At 39.0% G+C, this 22,433-nt stretch overlaps 1 protein-coding gene across 22 annotated transcripts in view; it reads right to left on the bottom strand.

Annotated features, from left to right (window-relative positions):
* BCAS3 (BCAS3 microtubule associated cell migration factor) overlaps positions 1-21,961 on the bottom strand; it is a 482,829-nt gene extending 460,868 nt beyond the window's left edge. For 7 of the 22 annotated variants that reach the window (XM_074342657.1, XM_074342669.1, XM_074342662.1 and 4 more), the window contains exons 1-5: positions 21,852-21,960; positions 20,390-20,477; positions 17,193-17,247; positions 11,970-12,045; positions 3,126-3,232 (exon numbers count right to left, since the gene is read on the bottom strand). In XM_074342657.1, coding sequence (XP_074198758.1) covers positions 3,126-3,232; positions 11,970-12,045; positions 17,193-17,247; positions 20,390-20,460 — 309 coding nt within the window. In that variant the 5' untranslated portion in view covers positions 20,461-20,477; positions 21,852-21,960. Of the gene's footprint in view, positions 1-3,125; positions 3,233-11,969; positions 12,046-17,192; positions 17,248-20,389; positions 20,478-21,790 lie in introns of all 22 variants that reach the window. The other 15 variants (XM_074342667.1, XM_074342668.1, XM_074342663.1 and 12 more) reach the window with 7 other exon arrangements.
* Between the last annotated feature and the right edge of the window lie 472 nt (positions 21,962-22,433).

Raw genomic sequence — 22,433 nt, 5'->3', positions numbered from 1 at the left:
ACATTTTTGCAAATGAAACCGAATATATAAGCAGCTGATACGACTTAATAAGAAAAAAACAAACAACCCAATCCAAAAATGGGCAGAAGACCTAAACAGGCAATTCTCCAAGGAAGACATACAAATGATCAATAGGCACATGAAAAAATGCTCAATATCACTAATTATCAGAGAAATGCAAATCAAAACTACAATGAGGTATCACCTCACACCAGTCAAAATGGCCATCATTCAAAAATCCACAAATGACAAATGCTGGAGAGGCTGTGGAGAAAAGGGAACCCTCCTAAACTGCTGGTGGGAATGTAGTTTGGTGCAGCCACTGTGGAAAACAGTATGGAGATTCATCAAAAGACTAGGAATAGACTTACCATATGACCCAGGAATCCCACTCTTGGGCATACATCTAGAAGGAACCCTACTTCAAAATGACACCTGCACCCCAGTGTTCATAGCAGCACTATTTACAATAGCCAAGATATGGAAACAGCCTAAATGTCCATCAACAGATGACTGGATAAAGAAGATGTGGTATATTTATACAATGGAATACTTTTCAGCCATAAAAACCGACAACATAACGCCATTTGCAGCAACATGGATGCTCCTGGAGAATGTCATTCTAAGTGAAGTAAGCCAGAAAGAGAAAGAAAAACACCATATGAGATCGCTCATATGTGGAATCTAAAAAAAACCAAACAAAGCATAAATACAAAACAGAAATAGACTCATAGACATAGAATACAAACTTGTGGTTGCCAAGGGGGCTGGGGGTGGAAAGGGATAGACTGGAATTTCATAATTGTAGAATAGATAAACAAGATTATACTGTATAGCACAGGGAAATATATACAAGATCTTATGGTAGCTCACAGAGAAAAAAATGTAACAATGAATATATATATATGTTCATGTATAACTGAAAAATTGTGCTCTACACTGGAATTTGACGCAACATTGTAAAATGATTATAAATCAAAAAAAGTTAAAAAAATTTAAAAATTAAAAAAAATAAAAGCTTTTCACAGCAAAGGGGAAACCATGACAAAATGAAAAGACCATCTACTGTATGGGAGAAAATATTTGCAAATGATATGAGCAATAAAGGATTAATATCCAACATATAAACAGCTCATACAACTCAACATCAAAAAACAAACAAACAAACAAAAAAACAACCCAATTAAAAAGTGGGCATAAGAACTGAATAGACATTTTTCCAAAGAGGAGATGCAGATGGCCATCAGGCACATGAAATGATGCTCAACGTCATTTGCTAATCATCAGGGAAATGCGAATCAAAATCACAATGAGGTATCACCTCTCACCTCAGAATGGTTATCATCAAAAAGACCACAAATAACAAGTGTTGGTGAGGATGCAGAAAAAAGGTAACCCTTGTACAAAGGTATACAACAGTTGTTGGGAATGCAAATTGGTGCAGCCACTGTAGAAAACAGTATGGTAGTTTCTCAAAAAAACTAAAAATAGAACTATAATGACTCAGCAATTTCACTTCTGGGTATATATCCTCAAAAAACAAAAACAATAATGTTAAGAGATACATTCAATCCCAATGTTCATAGCAGCATTATTTACAATATAAAGAAACGGAAGCAACCTAAGTGTCCATCAACAGATGAATGGATAAAGAAGATGTGGTACATATAGATAGACAGATATACAGTAAAATATTACTCAGCCATTAAAAAGAATGAAGTTTTGCCTCTTGTAACAATATGTACGGACTTAGGGGATATCATGCTAAGTGAAATAAGTCATGCAGAGAAAGACAAATACTGAGTGATATCACTTATATGTAGCATCTAAAAAATAAAACTAGTGAAGATAACAAAAAGGAAACAGACTCACAGATATGGAGAACAAACTAGTGATTACCAGCAGGGAGAGGGTGGGGGGTAGGGGCAAGACAAGGGTATGGGGCTAAGAGGTACAAACTATTATGTATAAAATAAATAAGCTACAAGGATACACTGTACAACACTGCATTTAAAAAGGTACAAATTAAAATTCTATTGGCCCCAAGCTTCCAACTGCAAAATAGCCACACGGTAGAACTTCTGCCAGCCACTACCACCTCCAACCTTCAGGCCATGCCAGACACTGGAACATAAGTACAAACCAAAGTATGCAGTCCCTACCATGCTTCATTGAGCTGTGACCCTACCAGGCCTCTTCCTCTTTTAGCACATTTTATGTCTAGTCATCCCAAAGAATACGTAGTATTTAAGAAGCAAACAGGGACCAATATGAGACAATTTAAAACATTTTTCAAAATTTGGATTTATCCTACATAGATATACAGATATAAAATAATCTTTGTTCAAGTTCATGTATTACATCATTATTTCTAATATTTAAAAAAAAAAAGACAGGAGAGACTTTCAAGTATTTCCAAAAGCAGGAAACAAGTTATGTAAATTAAGGAAAATCCAAATAATGGAATTGTTCGCAGCTATAAAATTCTATAGAGAAGCTCTCTGAAAACCGACATTATAAGTAAAAAACAGCAAAGTACAGACTGAGTTGTACAATATGCTCCCTTCTGTTAGGGAAGGGCAGGGTGGGAGAAATATATGCATATGCATTTTTATTTGCATAAAATATAGCTATAAGGATACATAAGAAACTAGAAATCCTGTCTGTTTAAGACAAAGGAAACGGTGCACAAGAGTGGTAGAGTTTTTTACCTGTTTATACCTACTGACTTTTGTACCATGTGAAAGTTTTAACTGATTCAAAACAATGATTCTTTTTTTAAATGATCATTACTTTTTTTGTAAAAGCCTCTTGCAAGCCTGTTTACTCTTCTTCTGTAAAATGCAGAAAAATACAATAATAATATCTACTTAATAGGGGTACTATAATGAGAAATGAGATCTTGTATGTAAAATGATTGCCACAATTCCTGGTCCACTTTATAAAACATTTAAAGCTTCTCTGACTTCCCACTTGCTCGTTACTCCTTGGGCCTTGTAAAGTGATGCGCATATACCAGTCTCTTAGCAACTGCTTGTGAAATAAGTAGATGAGATCTTAAAGTATCGCCAGCTAGCATGCTGAGAAGTATTTTATTTTAGGGATTTAACTATCTTCATACTTACAGGGATGCTCCAGACCTGCATTCCATCACTGTAGCCAATCATAATCAGCAAGGGCGGCTCATTCCCTGTGCTGTGTATTTCATGAAATTCCAGATTTCTTGATGTATCTGCATTAGAATTAACAATGGAACAGGTTAAAGACACAATGTCCATCAAGAAAACATTAATGTTACTAAAGAAACAACATTCATGTTACAAGAAAACTTAATTAATGTTACTGATGTAACAATTGTTTTTCAATTAAAAATACAGAAGTATTGGAAGACATTTAAAAGAAAGTGAACGGGAAGCTGAAATTACAAAACTAGTAGTTTTGGGGATTTTTTTTAAAACAGTACCTACAATTATCAGCACAAGCAAGGTTTTAAAAATCAAACTCTCGCTAGAGAACTAGGGAATATTAGCATCAGGAACAAAACCATCTGTAAATGATAAATGAAAATGAAGTATTTTACCAAAATTCATTAAATATAAATGTGAAGTATAATCATCTAGAATTTCTATCATGTGTAAATTTAGCAATGGGAGAAAACTTATGTTCCTTCACAAACAGGAATTGAATCCTGATACATCTGAACACACTGGGCATACGACCCACTACAAAAGAATTATATGTATGTTTCTAATTCACATCAGTGAATAATAATGCACCTGTTACATAATCAGTATTGTATCAGTATTATTACCGAACAAAACTGTCACACTTCAAAAATCGCTAATCAGCCCTTCTACGCTCATATCACAACCTTACCTTCCAGCAAGTTTGCTCACTATCTGCATTATGATTCATTCTCTGACTTCATCAGGACCTCCAATAACCAGGCCTTCTCCCAGTTCTTCAGGTCCCTCTTACATTTACTCTCCTCCCAGCTCACGGTCTTCACTCAATCAGCTCAGTAACTTCTGTCAATAATCTACGTTCACTCATTCTTTTCTGGTGGGATCTTTGCACGATGTCCAACTAGCAAAACTTCAATCTAGGTGAACCCAACTACCCACTATCCTAGTACATTCCACAGCAACCAAGTCCTACGACAGAAAAAGCACACAGTGAGACACAACTGGTACCACTATAACTTAATATCCACAGACCTCAACTGGACCCTCAGAACTGCACAACACATTTACTCTGTTTTTGGAACTTACTCTACAATTTCTTCAAAGACTTTCTTAAACTTTCTCCAAGCTCTGACTCTATCCGATCTCTCTCTACTCAGCAGGTTATGTGTCTCATACTCACAGGGAAACTAGAAACTTCCTGTTGCCAACGACCTGTGTGCATCTGTACCACCCTCTTCTCATTCCACTGTATTACAAACAGTTGTCTTTTCCTTCTGTCTAATGTAAATCCCTCCATTCTGCTCTGGATCTCATCTGCCCCACCCCCACCCCCACCCCAAACCCTCTCAGGAGTCTTTTTCTAATCATTTCTTTCCACTTTCAATTCCTTCCATGCTACTGGATATTTCCAGTGAGCATTTAAATATGATGAAGTGTCTCTTATCTTTCAAAATTTTTTCAAATAAGTCAGTACCAAGTGACAAATGCCAAAGGTAAAATTAATAAAACACTAGAGAACAATGTAGAAATGTTTATGATCACGGTACAGGGGAAAACTTCATAACAGGACACACACAAAAAAAAAACACTTAGCATAAAAGATTGGCAAATTCTATTATATTATTTATTACACTAAAATGAAGAACTTCGGTTAATCATGAGCCACCCTTACCAGAAGGGTGAAAAGCCAAGCCACAAAATGGGAGACAATCATAGCCCCGCAAGAATTCATCTAGCACACGTAGCAATCAAAAATCAATATGAAAAAGGTTACGTCATTAGAAAAACAAGGCAAGAGACATGAAATCACTCCAGAAAGAGGATATTCAAATAAAGCAATTATCAGTGAACATGAAAAGTGACTCAACCTCATTGTAATCAAGGAAGTGCTAATTAAAACCACAATAACAAAACCACATGTTGACAGGATGTGGAGCGAAGAGGCTGCTGATTTACTGTTGGTACATGTAAATCGGTATAACCACTGTGGAGAAGTCTGAACAATAGATACTCAACATTAAGATACAGATCCCTTTGACCAAGTAGTTCCACACTAGGTATATACTCATTAGAGGCGTAAATATATATCAAGAGACACACACAAGAAAATTCATAGCAGCATTATTTGATCCAAAAGCTGGAATCAATTCAAATGTCCATCACCAGGAGCGGACAAGCACAGTGGTATATGATGGAAGTGGTATATGATGGAAGATTACTCAACACAGAAATAAAATGAACTACCACCAAACACCATAATATGGATGAACCTCACAGATATAAAGAGAAAAAAAACACAAATAAAAAAGCCTACACACTGAATTTTTCTATTTACATGAAATTCCAAACCACTAGGCAATTAGACAGCAATGTTCTATTTCTTACCCTAGAGATGGTTACATGAGTGTTGGATTCGTAAAATTTCATTCACTGATCCATACATTTGTGTTACTTACCTTGATGTATTTACACAACAGTTTTTTTAAATCATAAATCAAAGCAATAATATCCTTCTCCCTTTGACTTTGGCATTTCCTCTCCTAGAAGCTAAAGTCATTGACTGACTTGTTTATAACTGTCATCTATTTTTTTCTCTCTCATTCACCCCAGATCCATTTCAGAATGGTTTCTGCCCCTAACACTCCTCCCAAGTGACTTTTGCTATGGTCACCAGTAACATCCAAGTTGTTGAATCTAATACACGTTTTCCAAGCACATCTTATTAAGATTATTCAATAGCTATAGCCAATGCTCATGACGTTCTCCTTAAAATATTTCCTCTTGATTTCCAGACAAAACTGTCTCCTAGTTTTCCTCCTCGCTCTCTAGTTTTTCCCTGACCATTTCCTCTGCTGGCTCATCCTTTTCTAACTACTCTTTAAATATCAGAGTTACTTAAAGCTTATTCCTAAACTTCCTTTTCTTCTCACAGCATACCCTCCCCAAGTGATCTCATTCCGACCACCGCTTCAGTTAGTATCTGCTAGTGACTTCCCCTTACATGGGTTTTTGGATGTCTCAATAGAAGATCAGATTTCACTCAAAGATCAAGATCATCTCCCCAGGCCTGAACTTCCAGGGCTCCCTATTTTGGTGAACAGCATGATTCTCTCACCAGAGAGCAAAATCAGGAACCGCCTTCTTCCTTCCCTCTAGCAATAAATCTGTGACCAATCTTCTTACATCACCACTACTCTTTTCTACAGCGTCTACTCCAAAGGCATAAATGGCTTCCTGCCCTCACCACTGCCCACCAAACTCCATACTACAGTCAGCGTGCTCTTTGTAAAATACAAGTAGTGACAGACCTCCTCACCGCCATCGTCTACATTAGTGAGTTCCTGCTGCTCAAATATAAAGATCAGAATCTGAACACAGCTTATAATCAGTATTTTTAATGCTGATTTTCCTGTGACAGGAATTCATCACTAGCATAAAACAGCAAATGATTCTATACCCAGCAAAATTCAGAAGCATATATTTATTTTTCTCAGGCATAATTAATTCTCTTTACAGCTAACATTTAAATGCTCTTTTACAATCTCCCATGTGCTTTGGATGTCCATCACCTAATCTGACACAGAGCAACTCTGTGTCGTATGCAGAGAGGAGCCAGTTCCATCTTTTTACTGACAAGTTGGGTATAATTTACTCCAAGCTGAAGAGAGATCTCAGGACTCTTGATACTCAATCCAGTCATCTTCCTCCTACAGCTACCACCTTGATCACATGCTGTCACTTCTAGGACGGTTCAAATGCCACATATAAAACTCTGAGGTCATTACATGGAGAAAATCTCTTATTTTAGATTCTGCTTAGTCACTTGTACTGTTTTTCTTTCTCTGGATGGTGGTACAGCAGTCTTGATTACTTTTGAATACAATTTTGTAAACGTTTTAGCTTATTCTTCAGAGTGTAGCTTTAAGTAATCCTTATTCTTTGACTTTACACCTTCTGTCACACCACCACTGGCAATTCTATCCATAAACTGCCCTTTGTCTTCCTTAATGGTTTCTTTTTTCTTATTTCACCCCTAAATGGGGACTTTACAGTTTCTCCTATAGACACATCCAGCGTTCCTCTGTGGTCTTAGGTAACTGCAATGTTCTCCTTTGATTCACCCTTCAAACATTTGTCCATCTTAACCTATCTGTGAACCTCCCACAGTACTGCACACAGTACACTCTCCTTCCTTAGAAGAAATGTCTGCATTTGGGAGGGGGAGAAGAGAATACTGGTTTTTCTGCTTACCTCAAAAATCCAAGTATAAAGTGAAATTAAGTCTTTTCTCCCAAACCAGCTTCTTCTGTATTCCCCATGCATACTGACAGCAGCAACAGACTGCCAATACCCAGTCTAAAAACTGGAAAGTCATTTTTAGGAGATGCTAATAGGTAAACGAAGATTAAGGCAAAAAAGGACATTGCAGTCAGACAGCCCCTTGTGCAAAGATCGTAAGACATGAAAAGTTTTGTGCCTTTAATGACCTGAAAGACAAGTGGGGTTGAAGCACAGCTTTTGAGGGGACAGAGGTACATGGAAAAGGATTAAGCATTTGAGGGACATCTAAGTGAAGGTGTCTAGAAGGCAGCTAAAATGGGGACTCAGGCACAGCAGAGCAACAGGGGTCCACAGTAGCTATTATCTCTGCACACCTCACACACATCCTACTCTACGCTTTCCCCTTTTCTGGTAACTGATCTGACCCCCCCATCAAGCACAGGGACAGGCACATGCCCAGCTGAGCCAGTTCCAGAACTACAGCCTGGGCCACTGCAGCTCTTCCAATAACTGGACAGTAATCCAGACTGAGCGCTCTGGATCATTCAATGAACATTTTCTCCTCTTTGATCATGATGGTATGAACAGAGAGCCATGAGCAATCACTACTCCAACCTCAATAGAGCCAAAGAAGAGAAGCAAGCACTCAGAGAGAAGTAGTGACGAGAAGGGAAAGGCTAGAGGTATCAAGCCCTCCATCTTTCCCAGATCTGAGTAGGTTTAAAAAAGAAAAAACTCTCCTATGGAAAACCATATGGTGGCTCCCCAAAAAATTAAAAACACAATTACCATATGAGCCAACAATTCCACTTATGGGTACTACCCAAAAAGAACCGAAAGCAGGGACTCAAAGAGGTATCTGTACATACATGTTAAGAACAGCATCATTCGTAGAGCCAAAAGGTGGAAGCAACACAAATGACCACTGATGAAGAGATAAACAAAACGTGGCCGGTACATACAAGGGAATATTATACAGCCTTAAAAAGGAAGGAAATTCTGACACATGCTACAACATGAACAGAACTTGAGGACATTATGCTAAGTGAGATAAGACAGTCATATAAAGACAAATACTGTATGATACCACGTATGAGGTACCTTAAGTACCTCAAAGTCATGGAGACATAAAAGTAGAGTGGTGGCTGCCAGACGCTGGTGGGAAGGAGAGGACACACAGTTGTTGCTTAATGGGGACAAAGTTTCAGTTTCATAAGAGTTCTGGAGACTGGCTGCATGACAATGTGAATGTACTTATTAGCACTGCCCAACTGTACACTTAAGAATGGTTAAGATGGCAAATTTTATGCTAAGTGCATTTTACCACAATTAAAACTTTAAGATTCCCTTAAGCCAATCACGTGCAACTGAAAAAAGAAAATCCTGTTCAATACAAAAAAATTGATACCTAAGTATGTAGTACTAGACGTTGACATTAGAACTGACCAAGTCAGGATGGGCTAGAGGTTGCTAAGAATTTCCAAAGAGTGCTGACAGCAAACCAGCTGGTTAACCCGATGTGTCTGGGGACTCAAACTATGTGCTCACCTTTAGGAAATCTGACACACACAAAAAAGTCAGGATATTAAACTACTCTGGCTACTTTTTACAACTTTTTCCAATACAGTGCCTCAAGAAAAACAATCTTAGGTATAAAGCAGACTGCCTGAAAGCAGAAACAGAACAATGATCATGATACACAAGGCCTTAATCCCACCTTCTAATGAGCTCCAAAAGTAGCAGTCTCTACCTAACACCAAAGCAAAGTTAGTACATTGAAAAGGAATGGAGAGACCTAGAAGGGTCCAGGACTGAAGAACCCCAATAACCCAGGGTCCTCAGAAGTATCTCTCGTCCGTTATTACCCACTCCACCCCCAACCATGATAAGCCCATAATCAAACGAGCTGCAGCCTGGAGGTAAGGGGGCCAACTGGCACCTTAAGCAGAAAGGCAGAGCTCCCAGGCCTGCTGGAAAAAACTGAAAGCAATCACCAGGGCAGAGTTCAATTCAAACACTGCAAGTTCTATTAACAGCCAATACAGTTTCATTAATATTATAAAAATAACTTGAATCTATAAACAGCTAAAAGACTTCTACATTGTTTTGCCAGAAAAACTCCAAGTCTGGCAAAGAGAAGCCTCAGTACCTAATACAATTCCGGGGTATCCACAACTGCTCTACAGAGAAACAGGCTGCTAGACTAGCATAGCTGCAGTCAGGAGAGTCCCCTCCATGATCTCCCTTAGGGTACCATCAAAGACAAAAGGCAACGAACAAGGCAATGCATCCCAGATGCAGCAGGCACAGCCAGGGAAGGGCAGGCTGGCTGATCCGGAATCCCCAGTGCAATGGAGAAGTTAGTCCTTGTTAGTCTTCTTCAGGGAGAGGCTGGACTTGCAGCCTGTGGACCCTACTTTTTCTTTCCCAAAGCCAAATTTTCCTTCAATTGTAAGTATCTCAGAAAGTTTGCCATACAAACACCTAAACAAACATTCTTGAAGAAAAAACATAAATTTTAAAAATGCCGTAAGAGACCAGGAAGGTAAGGGGGATCAAATTTTTTGGTAGTATTTACTACTGCCTTAAAACACACAAAAGTACACACACACATACACACACATACACACACACTCTCTCTCTCTCTCTCCCTCTCTCTCTCTCTCCTTGGACCAAAGATAATAAAAAGCATAGCTGTAAAAACACAAAACAAAATTTCATACAAAATCAATATGATATGGAGAGACCAAAGGACATGTGAGTGTGCTAAGTATTTAAGAGGAAGACATATAAATTTGAAAGTTTACTAAGTCAACTGGGATACGAAATACTAAGTTAGGAACAACCATGATAAATTCAGTGGAATACATAGTACCAAATAAGCAACATCCATCTACATTCCCAGATGCATTCTACTGCAAAAAAGCAAAAACTTCATAGAACATTATCCCAGCAATGCTTACTTGCTGTTTAAAACAAAAACACAAAAACCTTGCCTAAACATTGTTTTGATGACATTTTTAAAAGCTAATTGTATGATTTTAAATCATTTTTTACTGCCAACATGAAACTTTAAAAAATTATTTTTAACATTATGCATATGTTGTATAGCAAGTTTCGCTACTATCCAGCTAAATATTTTCAAGACCACAACCACATTTTCTTTGTTATTAAATCGAGAAACTCCTCTGATATCTTCTGACATCCACAAATCAGATATATTTCCAGGAGAAAAAGAGTCTGAATTCAGGAGGAACCTGATAGAAAACAAAAGGTGACGAACACTTACATGCTTATAAAGAAGGAAAAGGAAGAAAGGAAAGGCAGAAGAATATGCTAGTAAACAAAGAAATGTGAACAGTTGTAAATAGAAAATTTTAAATAAGCTTTCAGAGAGAAATAGTGCTGGAAAGGTTACCATAAATAGGTACCATAAATAATCACCACAAGTGAACATTTTATTCTCCACAAAGAAGGCCCAACAAGTTGTCATTTGAACGAACCAGCTGACAGAGAATCAAAAATTCAAAAGAAACCAATTTGCAGAACTGATACTTAGACTCTCTCATCCTGAACAGTAGCTTTTAAAGGAAACATGGTATCATATTGTAAAAGTCTTGGAGGAGAAAAAGACTGAAGAGGATGGTATCAGTCAAGGACAAACTAGGCAACGAAAATCACTCAATGTATTCATAATTGGGAATTTAATACAGACAACTGGTCACACATATGACAAAATAGCTAAGAAGCCAAAACAGGAAACGTGAGGCAACCTACTGGATTAGCAAATGGCAGGAAGCCATTACTACCCCTGGGCTAGGGAGACAGGGAGAAGGGCAGGGTGCTGCGGTCACCTAGCACAAATTGGAACGCCAGTGGAGCTGCCCAGGGGAAGTTAGGACCACGGAGGAAATGCAGCTGCGGACAGAGAGAGGAAGAGAGCATAATACTCTTCCCTTTCTCCCATCTTCCCTTTCAATTTCCCACCAGCACCTCCCAAACTCAGCCAGAAGGCAATTGACATGGCAGCCTGGGAAACAGACAAGGAGCAGTCCCCTTGCAAGAGGGAGCAGGAAGGAGCAATGAGGTAAATGGAAGGTATGCGAGAGCCAGCAGGCCTTGGACTGGCGTAAATTCAGAAAAATAATTTTAAAATGTAAAAAGTTCAACACTGGTGATTGTTTTGCAGTTATACATCCTATACAAACGTCCAAACTTGAATTAATAAAATCTTTTCTAAGAAATTGTTATCTCACTTGGACTTGAAGTTTAAGGCTAGGCACGATATGCTACAGTGACTCTAAGACTTGTCCAATACAGTATTAGTTCTAATGAAGTTTCTGTAGTTGAATATGTTACTTTTTCAATTAAAAATAAACTCATTTTGAAAACTAAAAAGTCACTGTAAGGGAAAGTAATCTGACTAAAGTAAGAGTTTTCTTTTTCGAATCAGGTCAACCTCAAACATTTAATTCATATGCCCTGGAAAAATTAAAACCATACCATTTAAATCTGCATTTTCAAATCTGACCCAGACTATCTTCTCCTTTTCTTCTGTTAGAGGTGTTCCACTGTAAGCCTGCATAGTAAACAGAAATGTTTGAATGAAAATAGCTCAAATTTTACTGATGTTCAAAACAAAGAGTAATTTAAATAACGCCAACCCTATTCCCCTCCAACCTCACCAATCCTACATCTTGAGAACTAGCATATTTTGTAATATTTTTACTCCCAAAGAAAGTAATCCAGGAGTCTTGATAATCTTGGTCAAAAAAGGGTTTTTAACCTAACCCAAATACAATGATCACAGTTTACAGCATCACAGTAATTCAAAGACACTCAAGACTAAATTACCTCCTATACTGGTCAACAAATAAAGCTTAAGAAGTAAACCAAACTACCACACATATTTAGCTCCCAGGTATTTATGATCAGGCAATTACACTCTAGCTAGAATTTTCAAGAGTATTATTCTGCTAACCACCAGTTTCAGGTGGAGGACACAAGCCAGGGTGGAGGACACAAGCCAGAGTTGAGAGGTGGGGAAAAAAAAGTATTACTTTTTTAGTCTCTTATCCAGCCTCTAGACACAACCTTGCAAGCCTGCAAGGGTCACTAAGATAAGCATAAACTGCCACGAAGTCATAGGAAACATATCAACGGTACCTATCAGTATTCAAAGGGAGTCATCTTGCTACAAAGCAAATGTTTTTATTTAAAATTTTCTAGAATTTCTAGATTGTATATATTTACAAGTACTCAGAATGTCAACAAAAGAGCTGCAACACTGTCAGTTATATGGTGGTAGTCAGTTCACAGAACAATTCTTTACTATAAGCTGTATCAAAAGCTGATGAAGGATTTGCTGGAGGAACCCATGTGTTTGAGCGGCTCAGGAAGGCTGGGTAAAACTATCGCAAGTAACATTCTTGTCTTAAAAAACTATTTGTTGTAGGGGGAGGGTGTAGCTCAGTGGCAGATCGCACGTTTAGCAAGCATGAGGTCCTGGGTTCAATCCCCAGTACCTCTGCTTAAAATAAATAAATAAACCTAATCCTATCCCCATTAAAAAAAAAAAGTTGAAAAAAAAAGCATACAAAAACCACCATTCCATATGTAATATGTGTTCTACGTGACCTGTTTATATTTCCATGTCAGTTTACAGCCCTTTTCTTGTGCCACACAAGGTTAATGGCCATTGAAAATATTACTAAAAGACGGGGTTACTTTAATAGTAGGTTTATTATACAAAAAGAAAAGTTATCTTATACATCCTTATGATTTCAACTGTCTTTAAAAAAAAAAAAACTCGAGGTGTGTATAGGGCAGTTAATTCCTTTGGAGAAAAGGAAAACCTGCACTAGAACCAACTAATTCATCAACTTTACCTCCTACCACCTCATCCTCACGTTCTTCGTTGGTCCTGCTCTTTTCATCCTTGAAAACTCTCCTTTTTAAAAATAAACTTTTTATTTGGGAATAACTAGATTATTAAACACAGGACAAGGAGTTCTCATATACCCCTCAGCCAGATTCCCCTAATGTTAACTGTCTAATCTAACCAAATTTTATGTTACCATGGTACATTTGTCAAAACTACGAAACCAACACTGGGGCATTACTATCAGTTAAGCCCCAGACTTTGTTCGGATTTCACCAGTTTCTCCACTGATGCCCTTTCTCCACCCCTGGACCCCAATCCAGGACACCATGTTGCATTTAGGACCACTATATCAGACTCTCCCTTAATCTGGTAAAGCAATAACACATTTCCGAATCTCCCATCCAGCAGATTTATTATAAAATTGTTTATCACCTGTGTCCGTCAACATTCTCCCAATTCCTCTGCAACATTTGCAAGATGCTCTCCTTTGATTTCTGGCTGATATGCAGCAAAGGACGAGGTTAAAAGAGGCCTTTCAGTGTGCCGGGATTCTTAAACTTCTTTTCCTCCCCCTTCAGGGGGAAACGAGACTTTCACAACGCGGCTTGCATACTTTTGCTATGTCTTCAAGTTTTCCTTTCTCCTTAGCAGACATAGTGCTCTTTACTAAGCGTTTGAGAATATTCTGTTAAGCTGATGGAAACATCTGAGTGTTGCTTCTTGTGTGCCTTCCTGCAGGCTGGCACAAAAGCACGTGACACATCATTTTGCCGCTCAGCTTTTTATAATACTCTTCACTCATGTTTAGATACGTTGCTGTCAGTGAAGCACAGACTTCACTGTTTGGTGCCCACTCGGCTTTCATTGGCTGTCTTAATGGAAATTAGTGTACTGCCACGCAAAAGTTTGTTTTTCCCCCCAGCACTGATTGTAAGCCCTCTTCTTCAACCAAGATCTGACTGCTCTAGCTCTCGTGTTCAGAGTTGAAGCTTTCACCCCATTATTGAGCACAGGATTTGTTTATCTCTCCTCTTATTCCTTATCTTGTTTCTAACACATATACACATAAGCACAAACTTACTGTCGAATTTTAAAAACCAGTAACAATCACTGTAGATACGCTGTTTCATTTATTCACCGTAGAGAAAAAGAACCTCCATTGTGTGCTATTGTCAAAAGTATAATTTTTGATTCCAGCAAATTATTCTATAGGGACTATGTATCATAATTTGCTTGTCTGCTACTGTCATATGGGCTGGCTACAATTTTTTTACACTGAAAAATGTCAAAATTTCTGACTGAAATGAAAAATTCTAAGCTTTAACCTTTTTCTTTGATGACATTTCTTTTAAATAAATTTTCATAAGCAGAGTTATATCTAAGGGCACAGTTTAGGGATTCCACCAGCCATCAATGACATCTGTTAAACACAGTGGGAATTCACTCTATATGTGGCAGCTCAAGAAGCCAATACCAGTCTAACAGCACATTTTCTCCCTTTTTGGAGACCCAGAGAATAATTTCCAGGCCTCATGAATTCAATGATTCCCAGAATAGGGCAGAAGTTGGAACATAATATTAGCAAAAAAAATACCATTTTCTAAGTGGCTGACTAGAAGTGCCAATGGAGGATTCTGGATTAAATGTGGGGAAAAAAGAGAACATGGGTCACCAAATGTGGCCCACCACCTGTGCTCTTAAATAAAGTTTTATTTTAACACAGCCACACCTTTTCCTTTACGTAAAAAAAAAAAAAAAAAAAAGCAGTGCTGAGTAGCTGTGACAGAGACTGTATGAACTGCAAAATTTATCTGGCCCTTTACAGCAAAGTCTGCTGACTGCTACCCTAGATCACGAAGCCTTAAGAATAGGGACTGAGAATTGACTGTACTTCAATTAAAAAAAAAAAAAAGAAGAGGTCCGAGTACCCTCCCAGCCTAACACAGTGCCTGGCTCATAGTGGGTACTCAGTAAAACATCTACTGCCTGAGTATTGGCTTTCTTTCCACAGTAATGACAATAATGACATGCATAACATAAATTTCTTAAATGAACATTCTAATTCTTAGATTTGTGACTACAGCTTCACTTCCACATTTACTTAACTCTGATCCAAATCTTCATAGTCAATTGTACAGATTATCCCCTTTCTAATGTATAATCCTCATCAAAACGACCTTAAACATCTACCTTCCAGCATTTTAACAGTTTTATCAGCCCCCTGTTTTCCATCTATTACTCCATCTAGTATTCTTATTTCTCTGGCCATCTCTCCACTATTCCCTCAAAGCCTCTGACTGCAGCCTCTCTCCTCCAGCCAGCAAAAACTGCATGTGACACAGGGTTTCCACTAGCACAAAAAGTGTCTTTGTAAAAATTTGATAAAGGGTCAATCTAGAAGCAGACAAATTACCAAAATTGTGAAATGCCCCTTCCTTGGAACCAGCCTCGTGTCAGGGCTCAGGGTTTGAGGAAGATGCAGTTTGTAGAAGAGTAAGTTGGATCTCAGCCCCAGATTGCCATCCAAGCCGGGCTGTACAGGGTACAAGATGCTACAGCTCTGCTGTCTGCCATACCCAGCGAGGCAGTGTCCTCCAACATCAAACACCCAGCCTTTCCATTCATTTCAATTAATGCTACTTCCAATGTCCTTTGGAACGTGACTCTTTCACTCTTTCCTTGCTATGCATTCCCTTAGCAACTAAATATTCAGTCAGTACTCCCATGTGTAACACTTACTGATATGTTGCTATTATCTCTGACTGTTTCAAGCAACTTGACTTCCCTTCTTTTCTCAGCTCCTCAAAGCAAGCAATCATGTATTTTTCCGTACGTGCCCCCCACACTTTGTCACCGTGGTCTGTTTTCATTAAAGTTGACTGAACATAATCTAGGAATAACAGCATGCCTTGATACTTTCTCCTATTTGACGAATACAATTTGTTTAATACAACTGAAATCTAGACTTTATAGACTTTTCTAGGACTTTCTTATAAAGCTGGGACACTGGACCTATGAATGTCCTTTATGAACAGTGCAGTTTATAGATGCCGTGGCAGTCAGAACGCTGACATCACCACAGGAGAAGACACAGAAACCTTTCTCTTCAGTAGTTCCACTAAACAGGGCCTCCCAACGCTACTGCATCAAAAGAATCACCTGAGATTTTTACTAGAGACGCAATGCCACCTCAATTCCACGGAGTCAAATGCTTTGGGAGAGAAGCCTGGAAATTATTATTTTTAACAAGTGTGCCAAGCGATAATCTCTGATAATTTAAGTCTGGGCGACAGGGCACTAGAGATGCTCCCAAGAGGGCCACTCTCATTCTTCATTCTTACATTTATATAGACGGAACAGTAAAGGGCTTCCTCTCTTAGAGTGAACAAGGCAAGTGCTACTTGGCATAAAAATTCCTGCTCAATATGAAATGGTGCAGATTTGCACTTGGTATGGTATTTAGTTAATACAATATCTAATTATATTGCTTTTTTCACGTCTGACAGGTAACATTTAACCAGGAAAAGAGAAAGATTTTGGAAACAGAACCCAAAAAGAGAGTCCCACGTCCCATCTCTCAGTAACACCTCACCTTGATTCCTCTCAGTAAAGCAAGTTCTGAGGAATAATTTTTGTGCCTCTGTCAGCATAAAACCAAGGCACATCTAATAATGACAGCAAGTACAGTTTCTCCTGCTGGGCATGTTTTGCATGCTGGGCATGCAAAAACATCAAGTCTTTCCGAAGTGGATGGTACTCATGTCAAGTTTAGGAAACAGTCTTTCAGAGCTTTCCTGACTAAGAGTAAAACCTACTATTTCTGAAACCACACAGACACTTACCTGAGGCACAACATCCTGCAGAAAAGTCACAACGCTTTCCATGTAAGACTGCTCCCTGAAAAAGGGTGAAAGGGATAAAACTGATTACGACAGCTTCCTATGAAACATGGAAAAGCTCTTTCTACAAGCCCTAATAAAGTTATTCAGAATATTTTTAAAAAAGAAAAAAAGAAAAAATCTCTCATCACCTAATAATTCTGCTAACCTGCTTTCTTAATTTCTTCGTATGTTATTAAATGCAAATGAGATTTAAATTTTGTAAAACATTCTCTCTTCTTAAAAGTCACACGCTCTTATTTTAATATGAAATCGTATTTGAAAGAGTCATGACAGAAGACTTGGCTAAAGCAGGACCTTCCTCTTGAGTCAGAGCAGAAGAATGCCCTAGTTAGAGCAAGAAAAACTTGCTGATGACTCAGTATTTAGTAACCTTCTCCTTAAACTGGTAATGAACCTAGTCCCTTACCTGTATATAGCAAAATGAACCTGTATTTTGCTGCAGACACAGGCATTAGAAGGAGTTAAGAAATCCTCACAGAACTTTGGCACACAGAAGACAAGGGAAAATATTAGAATGCATAAAAGTGAAGAACTATTAAGGAAATGAAGATATTTTAAATGGGAGATATACAGACGTCAGCAAGTGGAGAAAAAATACCAAATCAAGCTCATGTCAGGGAGATGTGAAAAATTATATTTGAAGAAAATAAGGTGAATTGTCCTAAACCCTATATATAAGAAAGAAAGAAAGAAAGAAAGAAAGAAAGAAAGAAAGAAAGAAGGAAAGAAAGAAGGAAAGAAAGAAAGAAAGAAAGAAAGAAAGAAAGAAAGAAAGAAAGAAAGAAAGAAAGAAAGAAAGAAAGAAAGGAAGGAAGGAAGAAAGGAAGGAAGAAAGGAAGGAAGAAAGCAAGGAAGAAAGCAAGGAAGAAAGCAAGCAAGCAAGCAAGCAAGCAAGCAATATCCCTTAAGTATCTACAAAAAATGATTAGGCTTTTAAAATTTTTTGATTAGGCCTACCTGTCCAACTTCATTTTTCTGCCACTCTCCTAACTAACTATGCTTCAGTCATATGCATCTTCAGTTCCTAGAATACACCAAGCTCCTCTTTGAATCAAGACCTTTACACCAGCTTTCTCTCTGTCTGGATTCCTTCCCAAACTGTTCCCTCCCTTCCAGATCTCCAGCTTGTCTTACCTCCTCAGAGAGCCCTGCCCTGATGGCCTTAAGTCATAGTCCCCATTGTCACTCTCATAGCACACTGGGCACTGATCAGAGCCTGAAATTACTTATTCACGATGTCCCCCATTAGAATGTAAACTTACAGAAAGGAATCCATCTTTCATATTTCCCTTATATCTCCAGAATCTATAAGCCAGTACTTAGGCAGAGTGGATGGCTCAAGCATTATCAGCATTATTTCTTAAAAGAATATTGAATAATTAATAATAATAATAATAATAATAAAGTGAAGAACTTAAAAAACACTAAAATGGTGGGGGATATCTTAAAAAAAAAACCCACTAAAATTATGTACTGCATAACAAAAAGCAATATATGTCAAATACCACATGGTGAGGCAGCTCTGACTACCACACAAGGACACAGACTTGGAGACAAATTGCCTGGGTCTGATCCAGGTTTCCCTTCTTGACTATTACCAAGGACAACTTATTTCTCTCTGCTTTGGTTCCCTCATGTGTAAAATGAAGACTGAAGTAGGGCCTAACTCGTAGCTAATAACATGCTTTTCCTGTTGCCATGGATCACAGTTAGCAAAGAAATATAGCCCTGGGAAACGCAGCACAATGGCAAAATATCACATTATACGTATACTTTTGTTAGTCTGAGAAGGCAGTCTTTATGTAACATGCTAAACTGCCCAAGGGAAAGCATCCAAAATGCTACAATTCTATCATAAACATTTGAAAAGGTAGAAAACAAGTTTCATCTCCTTAGCCAGGTATTCAAGGGTCTGAATTGTCCACCTCAACCTCCTTTAAATAGGTCAACTCTCCTAGATTTCATTTATGAAAACTGCTTGTCTTTCCCACATCCACTCACTCTATTCCCTTTGCCAAAAATGTGCTCCTGATTCTAAATGCCCAATTTCTTTTCAGCCTTTAAAGTACACTACAAATGTTAGCTTCTTCATGAAATCTTTTTGACCTAAAATCCTAAAAAACTCCCACTAAAATTCTCCCTCTAAATTCTCATGCTGTTAGGCTGGCACCTTTTTTATTGATTATAGTGCTTACAAACACACACATCTTAAAACACATTAGATTATAAGCTCCTAGAAAGTATAGATATGCTTTGTCAAAGAATGCTTAATATATAGAAGTGAGGGGGTGAGGGTATAGCTCAGTGATAGAAGGTGCGCTTAGCATGTGCGGGTTCAATCCCCAGTACCTCCATTTAAAAAAAATTTTTTTGAAATGTATTCTTTTTTTTTTTTTTTGAGTAAAGGTAGACTTATTTAGAGAGATGCATCAAAAGGCAAGAGAAAGGCCACAAGGTGTGGGGGTTGGGTGCTCAGATTAGAGTAAAAGTAGGTACACGCTCCATAGACAGAGTGCGGGCCATCTCTGAAGGGGGTGGGGAGAGAGGGAGAGAGGGAGAGAGAGGGAGAGAGAGGGAGAGAGAGGGAGAGAGAGGGAGAGAGAGGGAGAGAGAGGGGGAGAGAGAGAGAGAGAGAGAGAGAGAGAGAGCGCGCAGCCTGAAATGTATTCTTTATAACACTGACTTTGAAACTTTCTGACTAGGACCTAGAGCAAGTGATACATTTTATATCACAATCTAGTAAACACACATATACATATGAATATATTTATGAGGGCATCACAAAACAATACTAACTTTCAACTGTATTTTCTATTATATTCCATTATTTCTTAAATAATGGTCCTGATCCACTAAATTGATTTAATGACCCACTAATTATTAAACCTGAGGTTTGAAGAAAACAGTACTCTAGGATTTAGCATAGTGTTTTCATGTACTCTGTAAATGTGATAAATACATCAACTGATCCTCCAATTATTCCTTTTATTTGGCCTTGGCAATATTAATCATCCTGTAGAGCCAAAATTAAATAGATTTTACAAAAGTAAGCAATGCTCAGAAAGGAAACCTGAAGGTTAGTTACCATTCTAAGTAATCTTTCCTGCATCTATTAGGCTTATCTAAAATTTGCTTACGTGACAGCCTGGGGGCGAACCACAACACCACCAGTACAGCGACTGGGTCTTCTGGGGGAATCTGTAGCCATTGTTTCATTCACAAAACCTGTTTCCAGAACAAAAAGAGAAAAACAGATCATTATCTTTGGTGGGTAGCTTATGGTTGCTCATTAGAAATCCCTTGTCAAAAATACCTTAAACTTAAGAAACTTTCTTAGCAATTCCTATTACACCTTAAAGAGGAGAGGGCGGAAGAGGACAAATAGATTAAAAAGTTTTCAAATTACTGAGACTTTTTCTTTTGCACCAAGCCTCAGAACCACAGAACAGGTTAAGACTCCTGCAGGATCCTTTGATCTACTGTTAACATCAACTCAAAAGGGATGGAAAGTTTAGCAGAGAATCACTTTATAAAAACAAATGTGCTATCTCTGTGAGCCAAAAATCAAAGAATTTATTGAAATCTCATGTTGTGGATAATGAAAATACACCTGGTACAATATTTTAAAGCCAAATCGAACACTGAAGTAATACTCTCCAACTGAGGCTGTTGGGAATCTACGAGTAAGACTGAACATTTTAACTACATATGGTGATGGATGTTAACTAGTCTTATTGTGGTGATCATTTCACAAAATATACAAATATCAAATCATTATGTTGGAATCTGAAACTAATATAATGCTATATGTCCTTTATATTTTTTTAAAACTGCACAGTCATAATTTAACAAGATTTTTAAAATCTTATTTGTTAAACCCCTTGCTATTGTAATCCAATCACCAGAGTCTAAGTAAGTAAAAACATATATGATGTTAGAAGCCCCTTATCCTTTCCAGGGACCTCGCTGAATCCTGATCCTTGAATGCTTAATAAGAGTCTGAATCACTGGAGGAGGTTGTAAAAGCATGGAATGCATTTGGCTACGGTTAAAAGGGACTACACTTTAGACAGCAATACTAAAGATCTCTTAACAGGGCTCAGGAAAGCCCACAGGCTGGAACTAATGTTGAAAGCCCCTAAAACCATCTCTTCTAAGCAGGGATATGTGAAAACTCGCAAACTGATGAAGTCCCATCTGCTACAACCAAAACACCCTTTGCCCCAACTAGCCCAGGTGCTCCTTCCTCAGTGGGTACCTTCACCCCCAGCCCCTCAGCCCTCTCATTTCCATTCCACCCTTTATTTCCCATAACACAGCCTCCCAAGAACTGTCCTTTAAGGGCCCTGTCTCCTGAGGACGACCCTCGCCAGCCCCTAAGGCCCCACTCTCCTGAAAGACAGGAGCTCGGCGCTACCCACTTAACCTCCACCGCTGCCCCCCGCCGCCCTCTGGCCCCTGGCCCTGTCTCCCCTCCCCCTCCAACCCCGACAGCTCTCCCTCGTCGAATGCCTGCCAGCCAAGCCCTCTCCCCTCACGGTGCTAGTCGCTCGTCCTCGCAAAGCCTCCCCAAAGCCACAGCGCCGCCAGCCCTCTCACCGGCCGCCCCGCCGGTAAACGCTGCTCTCCAGCTCAAGGCTCACTGTTTGGAGTCTCCCCTCGTGATTGACGGTCACCACTTCCTACCACGCCTCAGCGGAACTACCTTTCTAGCCAATCCCAGAAGCAAACTCGCCGAGGCCGGGCACCGCCCTTAGAGGTCAGCTTCGCCAACCAGCAAGTGGAAAAGAGGCGGACCCGCCTCCTGATCTGATCCAATCCGCTGGGGCTCGAGGGAAAACAAAACAGTATGTAAGTTCGGGTGAAACCGAAGTGTCAGGTTCGGTTGCGAACGCAGGAAGGTGGGGAGGAGTTACAAACATGTCTGTTTTCCTTTGCACACAGCAACTTCGTGGCCTCATCAAAAAGCATCGGGCTGCAGAAACCTGTGCCCCTCACCCGGGCGTCTCAGGCTGGGAGCCAGACTGCAGGGGAACCGGTCTGTTTACATCGAATTCTCGCGACAACTGGTTCGAAGCTCAAAGCACGTGGACATGGCAGCTGCCAATCACTTTTAGTTGGCCAATCACCCGTCCCGAACCCGCCTTCTGTCCCACCCCTTTCGATGTGTTTACCTTCCGG

This window comes from Camelus bactrianus, chromosome 16 (genome assembly GCF_048773025.1).
Source record: "Camelus bactrianus isolate YW-2024 breed Bactrian camel chromosome 16, ASM4877302v1, whole genome shotgun sequence".
NCBI lineage: Eukaryota > Metazoa > Chordata > Mammalia > Artiodactyla > Camelidae > Camelus > Camelus bactrianus.
The sequence above is the reverse complement of the archived record's forward strand: the minus strand, read 5'-3'. Positions and strand labels throughout refer to the sequence as shown.